General features: G+C 39.7%; 1 protein-coding gene across 5 annotated transcripts in view; it reads left to right on the top strand.

The window, feature by feature from the left end:
• Positions 1–19,999, top strand: part of tspoap1 (TSPO associated protein 1) — a 71,492-nt gene that overhangs the window by 24,861 nt on the left and 26,632 nt on the right. For 4 of the 5 annotated variants that reach the window (XM_028596360.1, XM_028596362.1, XM_028596363.1 and 1 more), the window contains exons 2-12: positions 1,157–1,264; positions 1,618–1,746; positions 4,163–4,339; positions 5,511–5,711; positions 13,127–13,294; positions 15,672–15,755; positions 15,910–15,999; positions 17,613–17,729; positions 17,817–17,921; positions 18,630–18,680; positions 19,428–19,460. In XM_028596360.1, coding sequence (XP_028452161.1) covers positions 1,157–1,264; positions 1,618–1,746; positions 4,163–4,339; positions 5,511–5,711; positions 13,127–13,294; positions 15,672–15,755; positions 15,910–15,999; positions 17,613–17,729; positions 17,817–17,921; positions 18,630–18,680; positions 19,428–19,460 — 1,263 coding nt within the window. The remainder of the gene's footprint in view (positions 1–1,156; positions 1,265–1,617; positions 1,747–4,162; positions 4,340–5,510; positions 5,712–13,126; positions 13,295–15,671; positions 15,756–15,909; positions 16,000–17,612; positions 17,730–17,816; positions 17,922–18,629; positions 18,681–19,427; positions 19,461–19,999) is intronic. The other variant, XM_028596361.1, reaches the window with a different exon arrangement.

The following is a 19,999-nucleotide window of genomic DNA, read 5'->3' on the forward strand; positions in this document are numbered from 1 at the left end:
AAATGCCCTTTTGGGCCATTTTCGGCCGAAAATTTTCGGTGGCCGAATATTCTGTGCATCCCTAGCAGTATTACCTTCTTCTCTTTTTGAATGTGTTCCACTCTGAGGACAAACCCTCCCCTTACCTCCAGCTTATGTGTTCACCCTGTCTGTCCATCTGCTCTCACTGCAGCCATTACTGTACAATCATGTGTGCCAGCTCTACTCTCAACCCTTCCCTCTGAGCCTCAGGGCTCATTTAGAGCGTCCCTGTCACAAAAGGCAGGATGCCATCCTTTCCATTCAGATGAAAGACCAATCTGAGATTTCCACCACTTCCAGGTTTCCTCCACATGGACGACAAACACCAATGGCAGTCTTGATCACCACATTGCCACATTTACTGAGCTGTCCCTTCACTAATAGCTCACAACAAAACACGATCATTTGTGTCAAACCCAGGACTATTACACTATATAAAACTGGTATAAAATCTTATAATGTGTATTTATTTCAGTACAGCTGAAGTGGCTTCAGTCACTAAATATACACTGGGTTTGGAAGGTAATTTTGGGAAATAGTTTGATACCTTTCTCACCAAACAACTGTTATCACAGTCTATCACAAGACCTGAAGCCTGAGACAAATGCTTATTTCAGGAGACCTGAAGATCACAGTTAACTGGTATTCCTGTCCAATTTGAAAGCGCTTGAGAGGATCTGCAAGGAAGAGCATGTTTATAGTAGATTGAATTTTAATATATCAAATAACAAAATGAGTAATAATTGAAAGTGTTTCTTTTCTTGCCTTCTCTCTTGCTCTGTCCCTCTATAGCTCAATATGAGAGCAGAGCTCTGCTTCCTCTTATGCTGAGTTAGTGTGTGGTGTAATAGGTGTTCAGTGCCAGTGGTAGGCTGATTGTGTTGGTCTAATGAAAAGCCTTTTCAGTGGGCTGTCATCTGTCAGCCTACATTAGCTTGCACTATGTAAACATTGGCTGAGGGAGGCTTTTCTGTAACTCAGAGATGGAACAGGATTCAAGCAATTCTAGACAAATCTAACTCCTCCCCTCTTTCACTCTAAAAGAAACGGATACTCTTGTATTTTATGGTGTTTTCTAAAACCCAAAAATTGCCTGTAGTTGGTAAACTCTGTCTGTGTTGTGCTTGTTTTTCAGAATGGTACAGACTATGGGTTCCTGGTGCGTCAGAACTCTGAACTCTTGCGAGCCCTCGATGAGCTGGAAAAGACTTGTGCCACACTGAGGGAGGAGAATGGCCTACTGGTAAGACTAAAAATAACAGAGTTTGTAGTCTTGACTGAAGGCTTCCTAGAAAGTAGGGCAGGTGCACAGAAACAATGAACAACACGTTTTAAATGTGCATTGTTTCAGGTAGGTGCTGTTACTTGCGGTTATTCATTTTATAAATAGAGAATTATCTTGTCCGTTTGCATGTGTTTCTTCTGAATTTAAAGAAGAATAACACAAGCAGATTATATAAAACTAGGACATCTGTCATTGAATCTCGTTTCAAACCATTAATAAGCTGTCCTGAATAATTGTTTTTGTGACTTTCTTGTTTGTGTTAGCATTTGCTGCAGGCGTCTGATGATGAAATTTGTTTCCCATGTGTTTAGCGGAAGAGCAGCGCTCCAGAGACTGAGGAGAAGGTCAGGCGGTTGAGGAGAAAGAACACCGAGTTGTCTGTTCTTGCTAAGAGGCTGGAAGAGAGGGCTCGAAAACTGCAGGAGGCCAACCTCAGAGTGGTATACAGCACAAATAAAATACTTAACTACTAACCGTTTCACAGCGAACTGCGTTTTTCCTCACTGTGACCCAAATGCTGGGGAGTGAGTCATTATCAAGTACCACCATCCAAATCACCACATCACCATAATGTTTGGTAATTAGTTGAATAGAATAGTTCAGCATGTGATGAATGGCTGCAGTTTTTAGTAGGAAGTCTCTTGATATGTAGTCTCGCATTGCCAGACCTATCCCCATAGCGCTGTGGAGTAAGGCCTGGCTACACCAGACATGGGGGGGCATTTCTTAATCGTCTTGGGCGGCGCTAAGCTCTGGATGCACCGACGGTGGCTCTGCAAAATAGTCTCGGGAACGAACTTGTTTTCGTGAAACGTTTGCACCCCGGAAAAGAAAGCGCCATATACAATATTAAATAAAGTTAGCTGTTCACACAATACAGTAACGTAATTTGCTCTTACCAGTGTATCTCCCTGTGTACTTCGTCCACAGCAATCCCACCAATCGGTCCCAAAACATCCCAGTTAGAGAGGAAATGCCGTAAACATATTCTTTGTAAATCTTTACAATCATTCAGCGAAAAAACCAAGCAGGCCTGCCTTGTTACTTGCACATTCCAAATTTTCTTTAAAACTCGTGTAGCTTTCAGCGTGTAGCTTCATAGCTCGATGTTTGTTGTGGTTTCCCAAAGTGAAGGGATTTTGGTGAGGGGCAAAGCCTGACATCAGTTCCTATAAATGTACTTTCATTGGTCCAGACTACTTGAGATGTAATACCTCTTCAAAATATATGCAACATAAAGATGAAAAACATTTACATTCCTCATGAAACATTTCTTGAATGCAATATTTTAAAACCTGATTTGATGGATGTTATCGTTTACTGTAGTTGTCTTGTTTTACGATATAGCTTGCTAAATGTACGTCCGTAGTCCCTGACTTCTTTTAATATAGTATGTATAAATGCTTATGCAGTGTTTGTGGGCACCTTTTTTATTAACAGAATTCAGATGTAGATTGCTTTTGATGGAGACATCAGCACGTAAAAAGTGTCTTGGTATTCATTAGGTTGATAAATGAAAGATGACCAACACCATAATGAAATCACATACAGTAATACAGTACATGACAAGCTTGCGTGATGCACAGTATTTCTCTTTGAAGTCTGAAGCAGAATTTGAAGCAGGCTTTTGAAGTAACAGAGTCAGGGGTCCTGAGTGGGAAAGCGCTCCAGCACAAGTCTCATCAGAAGACCAGTAGTGAAGAATACAGTAGTCTAGCAAACAATTAGAGGACCTCCCCTATCTCTGTCCGGGCTGCTACGGTCACTGGCTGCTGTGTATTCTCAGTGCACCTGTTCACCAGACTGAGGGAGGGACCTTCTCCCTCCCCCACCTCACCTCCTGCTGCTCACTGAAGGGCAGAGCAATGTAGCTCTGATAAATCTACACCAACAAAAAGTTTAAAGACCTGTAAGAGCTTGGCCGCATTTATAAACTCCTGTTTTTGGACCTAATCTAGGCCTAATCATGTGTTTTTTATATAGAAACGGTGTTGATTTGCTTCTCTATTTGGTGTTGCTTGTAACCAAAGTGAGAGCCATACATTTCTCACAAAACCCTGAAAGCTCTATGCTCAGTAGCTGGACAGTAGTACCTTACTAGGGTCAGTTTACAGTGTTTTCCCTAGGTTTGTGGAAGACTTAGGTGCACATATTTAGCGAGGGGTTTAGGTGTCCTCCCTCAAGAAAATTTTACTTTTTCAATGAAAACAAAAAATGCAATTTCGCATTATTTTGGTCTATTATTATTATTATTATTATTATTATTATTATTAGCATATTTTTGTCTAAAAAGCTAGTGCAGATAATACATAATTTACACTGAAAAAGCTTAAAGACAAAACTTGCTGAAGACTTCCACTGCGGACCAACTACAACCATTAGATCTGAGAAAAGTCATTTAGTTAGTTTTGATGGGCACATTGATTTTACATTCATTCAGCCTAGGTGGGGCCCAAAACGCCTTGGGTGCTGAGCCTTATATTGGCAGGGAAACCCCTGGTTTATATTGCTGCTCCTGTCTGATATTGTATGATTTTCAAGCTGTTTATTACTGATCTTTGACTATAACCACTGTCCTCAGCAGGACAGTACTCGCAGCTCTGCTTTCCCTGCACCACCTGCCAATACGGGACATCTACAGCAGTCATTCCTGCATACCACCATAAGACTTTATGCTGTTAAAAGAGCTTGGTTCATGTAAAAGTAAAAAAAATATATATTCTGATGAATCCAAGTCATTTTAAAAGTTAAAAAAATATTCTGATGAATCCAAGTCATTTTAAAAGTTTAAAACCATCTTCCTCTATGAAAACCTTTCTGGTCATTAAAACATATTTCCTTCTTGCACTTGTAAAGGTGAATTCCCCGTCACTGATGAGACCCGGGTCAGTGGAACAGTACAAGAGGGCGTTCGCCCGTCAGCGAGCTCGTGATCTTGCCCAGCACGCCGATGCACTGCTGTCTAAGGACAAAGAGATTGCTGCCCTACAGCAAGAGTGCAGAGAGCTGGAGGCACGCCTGGGCACCACCAAGGTATTTATAAACCACAGACTAACCCTAAATCCTCAGAAGCTAGTTTGAACTGTGGTCACCGATTTGGACTTGGGCTCACAGTACAGACCACTGCTCTTTTTAACTTATTTCTGATCTTTATTGATCTTCCAAGTGTTTGCCTCAGTGTTCCATTGAAACCCTACTCATCATCCCTGTCACAAGCTCGCCCTCTGCTGGACAACATGGGTACAACTCACCCTAACTCCCCCCTTAAACCCGTATTACAAAGGCTGCGTCACTGCCTGGTCACTGCTGATAACTAGATGACAGTGCAAGAATAGGCTGCCTTTCTAAGTGCCTGTTTTTAATTACTTGTCCAGTGAGTTAAGAGCTAACTCTCCTGAATGTGAACATCTGTTGGGTTTAATAATGAAGGGTTTTACAGGGTAAGCTGTCTATTGATCTAGTGTGAGAGTGGCTGTGCTGGATCCCATGTTGAAACTCAGCACATTTCTCACTATGTGATAAGGGTGACAAGGCAGGAGAGTGAGGTGGTGTTCTCAACTTGAAAGGGAATGTTTAGATATAATGTATAAAATGAGATGACTTTAATATTTATTTTATTTCTATGACCCAGAATCTAACCCAGCAGTGTCCTCTCTAAATATTATATTTACTACTGTTGGGATTTATTAAACACAATTTTAGAGATTTTTTAATCCAGTTCTAAATTTCAAGAAAAATAGTCCGGCTCTACGTTAGCAGTCTTTGAATCCGTTATTACTTGGCATGCAGTTTGAAAATGTCAACAACTAAAGTTAGAGTACCAATAATGTAGGGCTGCTCGATTTAAAAATCACAATGACAATTATTTTGGTCAATATTGAAATAGGGATTATTTAACATGATTACTCATTGACTTTTGGAAAGATGTTGCATTTCTTGAACTTAAAAAACAGTGAAACAGTTAAACAAATAAACAGTGAAAACAACTTGAACTGTGAAATTTCCCATTTGAACATTCTTTTTTTTTTTTTTCTCAGAACACAAACATAATGTGCAAAAGAATTGTTTTTCTTGATTACACAGTTTTTTGTGATCGTTAGGAGCGGAAATCTTGATCACTGACTAATTGCGCAGCCATACAATAATATGCTGACTTGATGACGTTACTGTGTTATGGCGGTCTTTGATGCGTGTGTCTGTGTAGGGCTCCCCTGTTCCATCTGGCAGAGTGGAATTTGAGAGGCTTCTCAGGGAGTCTCAGAGGGAGGTGCTGCGGCTCCAAAGGCAGCTATCGGTCACATCATCCAGACAGCAGCACAACCATAGTCCCGACCCCGGTGGCCTGGAGAAGTGTGGCGAAATTGAGGAAGAGGAGGAGAAGAAGGAGGAGGAGGGGGAAGAGAAGGTAAAGTCATCACCTCATATTAGAGCACAGCACAACTATACATTGACCCCTATTGGTCTTAAGCGATTTTAATAAGAGAACCTTGTCTATGCACTCTAAATCTGATGACATCAAATCAACTGTACATGATTCCGAAAAAGCAGTGGCTAAGCAAAGTATATCATAGTTGCTGTGGAGTGGGAAACTTTTTTTTTTTTTTTTTTTTTTTTTAATAAGCGCAAAATGATGCATATACTGTATATAAGTCAGTGTAAAGGTGCAATAACTGGTATGGTGATGCTGCTCATCTTATTTGAGGTTAAGTATGTAATTGCAAACGTACACAGACCAGATCATGTTTTTATACTTAGGAGTATTGATGGTGTTGGTACTGCAGTACAGTTTGGATGCCAGTATACCTTGTTTGGTAATGCAAAATTCAGTCCACTGAGTTTTTCTAAAACCTGGTGTATGTTTATGTTGGCACGGATGCTGTCGTGCAGTGTTATATAATGGCTTGTCATTGGCGCGGTTACTAATCTGCCACGAGCCATAATGAGATGATTCCCTGTCTTGAACTTGGGCCTGATCAAAGATACCAAAGTCACATGCTCTGAATCTCTCTTCATTTCATACTGATTTTCATTTACCGGTGAAGTGATGCGCAGATATACAAGTCACTGGCCAAACAGTTAAAAAATGCACATAATATATATAATGAATAGATTCGACAGAATAGGTTACACAGTGCAGAAAGGTCATTATTTGTGAAATGTAGTTATCCACACCACTGAACATCTGTAATAGGGAAAAATGTTGTTTAAATGGTGTCCTTTTGAAAGCTACGTCTGTGTATTAATATCAGTTTACACCACCTAAAAGCAAACATCTTATTTATTTTTGGGAAAATTCTCCACTGCCTGTGAAGTAGAGTGAATTCTCTGCCTGTGAAGCTCAAATCAGAATGCCGATTGTGGTAATCTCTCGTTTGTGGGACGCACACACGCACTCCCAGTGGCACGCGCACACCCAGAAAGGGGCCATGTTGTGTGAACTCTAATCCCCTCTAACAACGGAATGGTACAGTCCAGTAATCCGCTCTCTGTTGCTGTGGCAGCGGTGAGAGGGTTTTGGGTGGTAGGTAAGACTCCCAGCCGCACTAAAGACTTTTCTATCTTGCCCTGCTCTGGATAACTAGCAGGCCAAGGGAAGCCTTGACGTTGCCACAGATCACACGAAAGGGGTAGGTCATCTTTTGAGTTTTGTTATCCCTGTGTGTCGGTCGCAGTGCTCCACTGTACTTCTCCCTGGCTAACCTCATATGTGTCTGCTTGGATGTGAGCCTGAAGCCATGCAGGATTCAAAGTTTAGACTTAACACTGAAAACTAATCGGTGTCATGACGAATCAAAACTGTGAGAGAACTGGCTCAAGGCAGCAAGTGTTGCTTTTGTGTTAGATATTAAAATCACCCGCTTATTCTGAAATATTATTAGTATGTTACATGCCTCATGTTAGTATAACAATGTGACTCGCGACTCAGGGGATTTTTCTTTTAGGTCTCATAGCTGTTGTTTTTTAATATCATTTCAGTAAATCCTTTGCTAAATCCCACGCATGTCTGTGATGGACTGCCACTTTCTTACAAATTAGAAAGACGGGACCTGCATGAGGCCTAGTCAAGGGCAGCCTGTCAGAAACACGGTTTTATAACAGTCATATTTTGGAGCTTCTAGTTGTAGACAGGCAGACTTAGTGATAGGGTGGTAGAGCGTTTGATTGGTGGACATTGATATGCTCCGTATTAAAAAGAAAATCAACGGCCAGGCCAATCCATTAAGGTGCTTTTAAAAGAAGTGATCCAGTTACCCGTTTCAGTAGTCTGCAGGGATTACACCAATGTACTTATGGCATTCAGGGCCTGCTGAATGGGATCTGACCCTGCTTTAGTACGCATAGGCCCAAGGTGTACTTGATCCTTTAGTATACATGGACCACATCAGTGTCAAGCGTACACAACAGCACCTCACTGTGTGAAGCAGTGTGCAAGTAGAGGTGAGTGTCTAAGCTAGGACCTCAGCTACAGAAACACATGCAGGGGCACCTGCTGTGGCCTCAACATGAGGATAAACTGTAGACATGGCTGTATCCTTCATCAGTCTATGTCTTGTTAATGATTTTATTACTGTCTTTACATGTGGAGCAAGAGTTGTTTTAGAATTACTATGTTTTCGTGCATGCACTGTTAATTTCTTTAGATCAGTTTTGTCCCACCTCATCAGTCCCTTTCAGCTTTAAAGGACATGTAAAGTTGTTTTTTTTACTGCGACTGAAAAGCCAAACATCACTTTTTGGCAAATTCTAAAAGTAACTGCCAAAATCATGAAAATAAACCATTCAACAGGAGAAGGCGTTTCTGATTTCTGTATTTTCAAAGTTTAAAAGACAGGACAATACATTAGAACGTATTGTCCTGTCTGTCATTACCCAGTCAAGCCAATAGACATTACGAAGTAAGATGCCTCCATCAGGTATAACTGAAAGTCTACACTGAAATAAAACCGCAATGGAATGTAGGAAGTGAGCAAAACATCAAATGTCTTTGAATAATTGTACATGTATACTGTATGAAAGCCTGACTTAGAGCTCACTGATGGAATGCATAGCAAACAGGTATACACACGTTAACTGTTTAAGCTTGTATGCACTCCAAATAATACATACATTTTATTTAAAACAACTAAAAGTTTATTAATAAGATTACTTCAAGTAAAAGGTTACCAATCACATTCCATTATTTAAATAAAACAAGTTTGCATGCCAGGAAATGTTATATTTATATCGGATTTTAGCATCCTAGCTCCTCATTGAGCATTAAAGGTCCTATGACATGAAAATTTGAGGTTTTTCAACATTAATATGAGTTCCCCAAGCCTGCCTATGGTTCCCCAGTGGCTAGAAATAGCGATAGGTGTAAACCAAGCCCTGGGTATCCTGCTCCGCCTTTGAGGAAAAAGTAAACTCAGATGGGCCAATCTGGAATCTTCCCTATATGTCGTCATAAGGGGAAAGGTTAACTTCCCTTTCTCTGCTTTACCCATGGCAGGCTGGTCAAGGCCACACCCCCCACTCTCCACCTCGCCACCATTAGGGGACCACTAAGGTCTATATAAAAGAGACTTCAGATACAGTATTAGGGGACCACTAAGGTCTATATAAAAGAGACTTCAGATACAGTATTAGGGGACCACTAAGGCCTATATAAAAGAGACTTCAGATACAGTATTAGGGAACCACTAAGGTCTATATAAAAGAGACTTCAGATACAGTATTAGGGGACCACTAAGGCCTATATAAAAGAGATTCAGATACAGTATTAGGGGACCACCTAGGTCTATATAAAAGAGACTTCAGATACAGTATTAGGGGACCACTAAGGTCTATATAAAAGAGACTTCAGATACAGTATTAGGGAACCACTAAGGCCTATATAAAAGAGACTTCAGATACAGTATTAGGGGACCACTAAGGTCTATATAAAAGAGACTTCAGATACAGTATTAGGGGACCACTAAGGTCTATATAAAAGAGACTTCAGATACAGTATTAGGGGACCACTAAGGTCTATATAAAAGAGACTTCAGATACAGTATTAGGGAACCACTAAGGCCTATATAAAAGAGACTTCAGATACAGTATTAGGGGACTACTAAGGCCTATATAAAAGCATCCAAAAGCAGCATGTCATATAGCCTTTAATATGTAGAATATAAATGTTAGCTGTAATTGATGATATATTATTTGCGGTGTCAGTAAGTCACTAATTGCATTGTCATAAGTATGGACCCAGCACATTTTGACTCCGAGCAGCAACCAGCTTTCGTCCACCAGATTATTCTCATTGATTATTTTACTTGACTCCAGTGGCTTCAGCAACAGTGTGTATTATTCTGTAGTGTGTTTAAATGCCCTGTGCTGCAACAAAAGGCATTCATATTACTTGTTGAGTGTAAAATGAGTAAAACATTCTGGTATGATAATTTCACAAATATCTCAGTGAGTGGTATTCATCACACTTTGAAGTCAATGGATTTTAATAAATAGCTTTTGAAAGCTGGGACTGATGCATTAGATTTCAAGCTGAACCATAGCACCTTTTGAATTTGATCATTTACTCAACACGACATTTACTGCTTGGTTGAGAATTCATATTTAATGAACGAGCAACACAAGAAATCAACAAGTCAATGTTCAGTTTAACTGTAATGTAACATTTTTGGATAGGTTGATAAGGCTGTTTGAGGTCAAGAATCAGCTATACATTTATTGTGTAAGGCCTCAAAAAAAACAAAAACCTTTTGAATAATGACTGCTATGTATATACAATCCTTAAACCATGTTCCCTTAAAGGAGGCTATGTTTTATTATCATTGTTAAGATTTTAATCGGTTTTATATTAATGCAACTATTTTTTTATAATTTATTATAAATAGTACTTTACTTTAAAACACTGACTGTTTTTGACTAGTTTAGGCAAATTCAAGCACAACATTCTTGCGAATACACTGGATGATTTATCTATTCAATATCTATGGGCTGAGTGGTCCTCTGGGGACTCATTCTGAACAATTGCTCTGACATGATTCACCCTTTCACACACTGAAATATCAATAAATATTCTTGATTTGATAAAAGTAGGTAAAGGTAACAGGCGTTTGGTGGTAGGATTGAAACTGCTGTTGATTCCTTCCTTCACTGGTTCAAGTCAATGAGAAAGAGATGATTTTTGTCCTTTTTTGCAGGATAAATTTAGATATTTATTATCTTAAATAAAGAATCACTGCTGCTCAAAATGGATAAGAATTATTTGATATTTATTGGAAATTCATAGAAGAAAATCAACCCAAAACTCATATTAAAACAATCTGAATACCTGTTTAAGTACTACTCATGGAAAGGGAGTATATTACTACACAAACGAGGTGAATTTAGCCACTATAAAGTGGGTACAGGAATTCCCCCATAATGAAATGAAACTTGTAAAGTATGCTATTTAAATTAGTTGGAACACTGACATTTGATTCAGTTGATTGTTTCTGATAATTGCATAATCATATGAGAATAGAGAATTAAACACTGCACTATGACCAAGTAAAATCTCTAAATGCATGCACCACTTGTTAGGTCACACTAAGTTTTGTCTGGTTAGTAATTTGGTACATAAACCTTTGAAATGATTCCTAAAAGCCTAAGACTTGGTCTAATGCTATCTATGACAGCCCCTTTATTCCTCACAACATTGTATAAATAAAGCATTATGTAACATTCCCTCTCTGTGCTCAGCCGTCAAAACCATGTTAGAATCCTATCAAATGTCGCCTGAATCCTGATTATATTTGTTTTGAACTCATTGTGAGCTCCCGTTCCCTTAACAAAAAAGGATTGTTCTTTTCTGTAGACTCATAGCAAAGTATGTCATACTAATAATATGTTGTTGCTGTGTATGAGAATATTTCATCTTTTTGAAAGAAAGGTAAACACAAGGACGGTTTTTGCTAAGTAGGCATGTTTAACCCATAGTATGAAAAGTTCAGATTCTCCTTAACTTCACTGGTGGTAGAAGTATTTAAGCCAAATCAGGTTTACTTTCTGCAAAGAAGTAGTTCAGAAACTGAGAGGAGCTGCAAAAGTAGTGGAATAATTATTCAAAAGGATGGGGTTTGTTCAAATTTGCAAAGGGATTTTATCTTGGCTACCATTTATGTGTCACTCCCACTCTGGCACATGGCTGTCAGATTATAGCAGCAAACTCCACACACTTAAGCCAGCCCCACTCAATGAGTATGAGTGAGCTAATTAAGAATCACAAGACAGACTGGTTTAACCATGACTGACCAAATACAAAGGTGGGCATTTCGCCAAGATGCTAGGATGACTTGGCACCTGTATGCACTTGTAATGGATGTGAGTGGACCTTTTAATGACCACCAAAAGGAATCAGAGAGCAGAAAAATCAGCTGAGCACTTTTTTAAAGCCCTCATACCTGTGCACTGTTTTTGTACAGGGGCTAATGGAATTAGTGCCTCCTGCTGGCCTTTTGTCACCACTACTAACACCATCTGGTCTCCTATCCAAAAGATAAACCAGGGACAGACTCACTTAACTTCACAGACAAGACACTGATTTGGTGCTAAACAGTCCCAATGGGTCATCAGCCCCATATTGAGGGCTTCCGTGTCCGCCATGATGCTCGAACACACATCTTAGTGACAACAAACCTTCACCCTCCCTGGTGCTTCACATGTGAAAAGAAGACTACAGCATGTGCATGCTTAACAAACAGGCTTTATAACAGATATTTAACGTTGTGGAGCTAGAAAACATTCCCATGATTGTCATGCTCATTGCTTTTAGTAACAGTTTTGTGGTTTTCTAAAAATAACGATGACTCAATCGAACACTTTGTCGTGTTTCAGTTTCTTCACTACAATGTGACTGCAACTCACTAATAACCTTCAGTCTCTCCAACATATCTCTACTCCAACATGATGGATTCAGTGTTTTAAGGGGAATTGGTAGGTAGCTGTTTTATGTTAAAACCTTAGAAATTACCATCTAATGGGAACTTTGACAGCACAGATCACAAGGAACAAATGACAAATTAGTATTCTACTGTATGTTTTTGCAAATGTTGTTGATCTGTAACAATACGTAGTCATGTTTTTTGAGTGGTGTATGTGACTGGTTTTGTTGTTGGTACATATACGTCTCCTAATGCTGTGTCCTAACAGAGAAATCTTGGAAACTGTGCCTGATGTCTAGAATTATGTCTTTCAGTGACAATGTAGAAGAAAGGAGAGCGTAAAGGAGAGATCCCCTTTGCAGCACATGGCAGAGCGCCTTTTATCCAGTTATTGGGTCATGGCTTTGGCTGCACTGGCACAGTTCTACTTCAAGCATAAGTCGGTTTGCTCTAAAATTAGATACTGATTCCCGACTCTTAACTCTTAGCCAATGTCAGCCTGCTCCCCACCTGGATCTAAGTAAGACAAATCATACAACTTATAAAAATGAATGTATTACAGCAATTAGCTAAGACAAGCAGACTGCTGTGAAACATTTCAGTCATGGCACCGGCTCTAATTAGAAAGAACAGGCTTTCTGCTAATGTGTTGTAGTCCTGTTGCAGGCTAGAGGGATTCACCCCCGGATTATTCTTTGATTGTAGTTGGACCACTGGGAAGGAGGCTTGCTGCTAATCCCTCACTCACAGTGGGGGTGTAGCGCTGAGTAGTAACACTCAGTATAACAATCATACATTTGGCTTTATAGTAGGAACAGGAGCTTTTTAGTACAACACCTTTGATCTGGACTTTTCAGGATCACCTCTGTACATATGAAGTGACTGACTGAATGATTATCCCTGTCCCTGCCAGGTTGTAGGAGAGACCCCGTGTGTGGTATTAGATGAAGCTCCATCCAGGTGTGAGAAGACTCCCGGAGAGGAGGAGGAGTCGGGGCTGCAAGTAACGCCCCAACCGGGCCTTAGCCCGACCCCCTCTCATAAGGAGGAACACACAGAGGAGCAGCACCTACAGTTTCTGGTGAGAGCATCTAGTACTGTACTCTGCTGATATTTCATGACACTTTCATGTAGCGCAACATGCAAACCACATCAATTTCCAGCGCTAACACACCACATTAGGGTTTTTTTCTTTTTAAATTTCAGTATGAAATCCAGTGTTAATATTGCTTTTTAGGGCTGGGATGATATGCTTTTGTCCCGATATGATTCTTTCACAATACATGGGTAGTCATCATGACATTTATTTCATTTGTAAAGAAGCAACATGTATTTTCAGCATTTTCTGCTTCCTGTCTGTTTTGCTGGAAACGCATATGATATAGCAGTACCTTTTATAAACAGAAAATATTTTGGTGAAAAAAATTATATAATAAATATCGATTCTGGGGAAAAGAATCAATTTTAAAAAATCGTTGCAAAAACAATCTTGATACATACGTGAATCGATTTTTTTTTTTTTACCCCTATTGCTTTAATGAAGTCAAAACTGCTCAAGAAAGCAATTTGTTATAAATACTCTTAATGATATTTAACACAATTTAATAGAATGTACCAATTATCCATGTTGCAATTATGCAGGGTTAGTAATGCAGAGGGTTACTAAATGTCACCAGCATGGCTTTCAAATCAAATCTTTTCACAGTTGTTTATAAGAGTCCTTCACACATCTTGGCAGCAATAACTGCATATTGTGCCTGTTTGCAGGTGTCTAGCTATCCACTTCACATTTCCATGTGAAACTGAAGCCTGAATTCAGAGCTGTGACTGAGCTGACTGATACTGAAGGGAAAACTATGTTCAGATCTGTTATGTAATGCTGGGATTATTTTGATCTTGTCCCCTGGAAACAGAAGAGTAGCACATTGCTGATTCTACATTGGGTCTCTCGTGGCTTAAATAGAATTCAGCTCTGTGTCGACTTTTGTCAGGATGGAAAATGGAGATTCCGGACATTAAAAAAATGACGTTTAGAGAACTGATTACACAGTAGCATTAGTATCCGTAACAGGCTGCATGTCTCATCACCCTCACATGCATTTATTGCATTTTCTGTGATTCGTGTCTATTAAGATCATATCTGCACTGCCCTCAGCGCTCTCACTGATGTGTCAGTAGCATTTTGAAAAGCTGGTAGTGCAGTTTTCGGATAGTGAGTGAGACATTATACCTAATGTTCAGATGTACTACGGTAATTCCCATAGTTTCTTTAAATGCACAAATTATGTGCACACACAGCTTTCTCATTTTACTCAGGTCCTGATGAAACCAGCATAATTATGAAAAGAATGTGCAAGTATATCATTTACGTTAGTGAGTGTTATACTGTGCATTGTTACATTTGAAACTTAAGAGTACACAGTCTGGTTGCACAAGGAGTTACTTAACTTATTTGAGCTTCAGCTTTTTAGTTTAACAAGGAACATGGTTAAAATATTTTAAAAAAATTTAGCTTTTATCTTTCTTTTGTTTTTTTTATGTGATCCCTACCGTACATTATAGAATAACTAGTTTTCTTGCATCGAGCATGATTCATCGGAAAAAGTGTAATATCTCAGCTGAGTAAATGCTGTATCAACATGGTTTGGATCAAAGTGTCAGCTGAATAAATGTAATGGAAAGAACTGGAGAATTCAAATCAAAAAAAAAAAAAAAAAAAAAAAAAAAATTGGGACCCACAACAAATGAACAGTTGGAGAGAATCGTCTTTCTTGATTGTTAAACAGCTGACAGTACATTTAGGTTCCAATCAGTGCCACCATTGTGTTAGACAAGCTTCACAGTCTTGATTTGACTGTACAACAGAACATCCTTTCTTGATACACATTATTGAGGCATTTAAAGCTGTGACTGATAGATAATCAAGCAAATCAGAACCACAGATTGCAGTTTAATTATCATTATTGTCTCGATGTGTCATCCCTGGTACAGTATCTCTTCCAGTCGGCTGCTGGTGGTCTGCAATTAGCCTGTCTGTTGTGTAGCTTCCCCCCACACATTCCCAGCCATAATACTTGATTGAGGTCCTGTGGCTGAAATAAGCTGATTTCTCCTATGCTGGTCCTGCATGTAAGCTGCGTTTAGAATAATTAAAGGATGCTAAGCTTTGTAATACCTCATTGTTATCGTGTCAGAGGTCAATACGGGAACTAAAGCCAATGTATTCTGCATTGCAAAATGTTAATGCAAATAATTTCTTTTTCGTACTTTTGCTCTTATACAGTAAATCCTGCGTTTTGTTTGACAGTTTGTTCAGCTTAAAACCATTTAAAGAACTAGATCTAGTTTTAGATTTGGGATTCAGGAATCAGTGTAAAACCATGTAAAGATCTAGTTTTATATTTGGGATTAAGGATTCAGTGTAACGCTCCTTGCTTTTTTTATCATTGTCTGTTCAGGAAAGTGAGCTGAGCAAGAAGAGAAAAGAATGTGAAAACCTTGAGCATGAAGTAAAGAAGCGACAGAAGAGATGTCTGGATTTGGTAAGCAATCTTCTTGCTTCAGTATTTCCTTGTCACATGTTCTCTGGCGGCGCTCCAGTCTGGTTTAAGCATTACTGTAGTGGACATAAGGATGACTTGGAGGACATGGGTCTCCTCAGCTTTATCCGAACTCTGTCCTGTGGTTTGGTAACAGGAGAGCCAGCTTGAGGATGAGCGAGGCAAAAATGAGCAACTAAAGGAGGAGGCAGATCTCCTCAGGAGGAAGGCACAGCTGCTCGACCAGGTCAGTGTCTTCCTGCCCTTTCGAGCTCTTTAAAGGGAAAAAGAGGGTTTTCTTTGCTATTTAGTGACTCAGACTTTCTTAGTTTTTGCAGTCATAGCTGTCGGTTGTGATTAGGATTGCACGATATATTGTTTTTTTTATGGTCATCGTGATATCAACTGGCGCAATAAACACATCGCGAAAGGCTGCGACACATCGCAAAAGACACTCAGATTCTTTTTTTGTTAGTTGAAAGAAAATATCGTTCTTTTTTTTAGTGGTGCCTTTTATATTCAATTCAATGTTACATTTGTTCAATAAAAGAATATTGAATGATTACATTTCATTTGTTTTAAATTCATTTTTTATAGGGCTGTCAGCATTAATGCGTTAATTGCGATGCGATCAAGGGCCAAGCATAACACGTTAATTTTTTTTTAATTGCATGCCACCATTTATTAATTTATTTTCACTTCACTCGGCTTCGCGTTGTGCCTAACAGGCTACTATTTTGACCCTTTGCCGCACTTTGCCATACTTCCTCGTAACACATCCTGCTGCTGCAGGCTGCAGGCATGATGGAGAAAGACAGCAGCAACTCAATTCTGAATGGCGCTTTTATTTTCCCAAACTCCCGGATGGGTTAAAAGCCATATGCACATTGTGTAAAGCCGAATTAAAATATCACCGAAGCACGTCAAGCTTGAGCTACCACCTACGAGCTAAGCGTAGTACAGTTAACGTGACTCAGGTTGATGCTAGCGGGCTCAGGCAAAGCACTATTTTGGAGAGTGCTACTCGCCAACCTGCGGATGAAACCAAATCCCCCAAAATTACTACTGCTCTTGCAACATGGGTGGCAACTAACTGCAGACCTGTCAGCATCGTAGAAGACTTGGGTCTTAAAGACTACGGTTGGCATGTTCTGACCCATCTTACATTACCATCAAGGGGGACAGTAGTTTCAAACACGCATACGCAGCCTGTACGACACGGAGAAAGGAGCTGGAACTGCTGCAAAGTGATGCAAGGTGATCACTGGACATCAGTGAGTAATCAATATTTTGTAGGAGTTACTGCACACTATATTGACTCTAGATTGAAATGTGTGACTAGATTCACACATTTTTCTTTTGTTTACAGTAAATAAATAAATAATAAACAAATACAAATCTTAAAATCAAGTTCATAAAGTCACTTTCTTGGTATTCATTTGATTCCCAATCAAGATACACTGGTAAGAATTGCTTTCCATTGTTAATATGTACTTAAAAACAGTTCTGAAATGCAAAATAATAGAATTTTAATCATGTGATAAAACATGCGATTAATCGCGATAAATTATAGAAATTCAGCGATTAATTGCAATTCAAAAACAATTATTGTTTGACAGCCCTAATTTTTTATTTTAGCAGAATACTGAAAGCAGCAGAAATACAGAACTGAGTACACTTCAGTATATGTCGCGATATTCAACAACGTATTGCATATTTTCCTTATATTGTGCAGCCCTAGTTGTGATAATATTTTACTCACCAATGTTGAGATCTGCAAGACAAGTGACAATCAAAGTGGAATGATGACCAATGGTTGCAAAAACTATAATCCTTCTATCTCCTCATGTTGTTTGTCAGGCTGAGAATGAGGAGCTGAGGGAAGACCTCTCTGAAGTGACTGCTCAACACAATTCAGTTCTCGAGGAGAACCAGAGACTCCGTGCCAAACTGGAGAACCTAGAGCAGGTCCTAAAGGTACCACTGGGCTCAGATACTCTGCGTATCATTTTTTTAATGCTATTGGAGAAAATTCCCTTCTGATATTTGTTTCCTTCTGAACAGCATATGCGAGAGGTCGCCGAGCGAAGGCAGCAGCTGGAATTGGAACATGAGCAGGCACTGGCTATCCTTAAGTTCAAACAGGATGAAATCAAACGGTTACAAAGGGTAAGAAGCACAGCCTCTTCTATACTTTATTAGCCTGACAAGCCAGACCCACATCAAGATGTTGGGTCTGGTAACTCACCATTGACAGGGCTCAATCCGAGGGGCGGGATAAACGGTTGTCTTTCAAATTCCCTCTGCACGTGATAGGATAGCGCTACAACCAGTCAGAGCAACGAAGAAGGTAGCGGAGCTAGTTGATAGGTTAAACTTTTGCCGTATCTGGTCGGCAAAACTCCTAACACATCTTCCTTTTTTAAGAATGATTTCTGTGCCGTTCTTTTCTCAAAGAAAAGCTTAATTCCAAGTCTTCCAGAAGACCGCTGTTCCCAGCAGCAGCCATAAGCCCGCCCACCGACTCTATACACGATGTGATTGGCCTAACCAAAATTTGGTTTTTCCAGCTCGCAAGCCAATGGAGAGTGCCTAGACCCCCCCTGGCTGCAAAATACATTTGCTGCCACTAGGGTGCGTCTAGATTTCTAAGCTAATACTTGTATTTGACTAAAATATTTCTTGCTAAACTTGAAACCTTTATGTCCCCCAGGCTGCATTCAGCCTGACTGTGGGGAATGGGTGGCTTTGTCCAGCAGGAGGCAACCTTTGGGCACCAATAAAGCATGGAGTTTTGTTAACAAAGCTCAATGTGTTGTGAATTCTATTAGGAAAAAACCCACGTTTTACTGACTTTAATGTCTTTTTAATCCTCAGGCTCAGTTATACGCCAAGAGGGAGCATGAAGGAGTGGTTCAGATGCTGGAGGTAAGTTTGTGTTACGCCACTATGACTAGCAAACAAATGATTTCTCATGTAGTGGTTTTATTGCCATACAGTAAAGCCCTGACTTGCTTTCAAGACTTAATGACTGTTAAAAACAAAAATCAAAGGTGCCAGTGTTTATTAGTCACACAAGAGAGTAGAACTTAATTCACTAAGCCCCAACATTTCGAGAGAGGAGGAGTGTGTTTCAGACTTCCTCAGTACTCCTCTCATGCACTAGCGAATGTCTGTCTGAGATCAAATCTAATTCATTAGTGAAGACCCCAAGCAAAAAGAATATAAATGTTTGATTATCTCCCTGTTTAGTAGACAGAAGACATCCCATTGCCACTGAAGCAGCATGGACATATAGCACAATGTGCCTTTATTCTTATCTAAACACCTGGCAGAGAAGCTGTTGCAGAAAATACTTGTACGCATATTTTTGCAGCACTCATGGGCCTGGAAATCAGTTTGAACAGATGGCTTCTCTGCCGCCGTATGTGACGTTTATACTTGCTCAAAGTCTGAGAGTAACACTCTTTGAATTCTGAAGGAATCCAGACAGTCGATGACAGTTGAATCCCCCATCTGCCTGATTGGCTGGATTGCTGATTTGAAATGATGAAAAAACCAAACAGTTCAGAGCCTCAAACCGTCCTCCACAGCTGATGGCTATATATATGTACTTTCTGTGCTCTGTTTTTCACACTGCACATTTTGCTAAATGAAGTGTGTATTTTATTGTAGGATTTGACCCAGCTTGTGTTGCGGAGGGAGCTGGTAGAGTATAGTTGATCCTGTGTATTAAAAAATGCTTTGTTTCCTTCCTCTTGCTTTGTTTCTCTCACTTTCTGTCTCTATTTAAACCCAAAGCATCACAGGAGAAAGTCTCTTTCCCTCTCGAGAACCCAAGCTTTGTTGCCAAGTCAACACACTGTCTTTTGTGAGATTAAACCGAATATTTGTGTTCAATCAAAAGGCAGGTGTTGGCTGCTGAGGGCCAAGACACATTCTAGTGATACTGGCTCCTGACAGGATTTTCCTGCCAACCTGGACTCAGATTGCTGTGTTTCTACACTTTTTTTTTCTCTTTCTCAGATTCATTGTTTCACTTGCATGTGTTTACTTTTGCATTCCTTTTTTTTTCCAACCAGAGTACACTGGACTGCATGCAGGTACTGCTAACCTTTAGCCAAATTGTTTACCTTCCTGCCACTAAACCTCCCTTAGTCCCCTGTAGATAGAATCACCAACAAATTCCTTCTTTTTAAATCCTTCAAGTTGACAGTTTTGTTCATATACTTAAATTAAAAGCAGAC

This window comes from Perca flavescens, chromosome 13 (genome assembly GCF_004354835.1).
Source record: "Perca flavescens isolate YP-PL-M2 chromosome 13, PFLA_1.0, whole genome shotgun sequence".
NCBI lineage: Eukaryota > Metazoa > Chordata > Actinopteri > Perciformes > Percidae > Perca > Perca flavescens.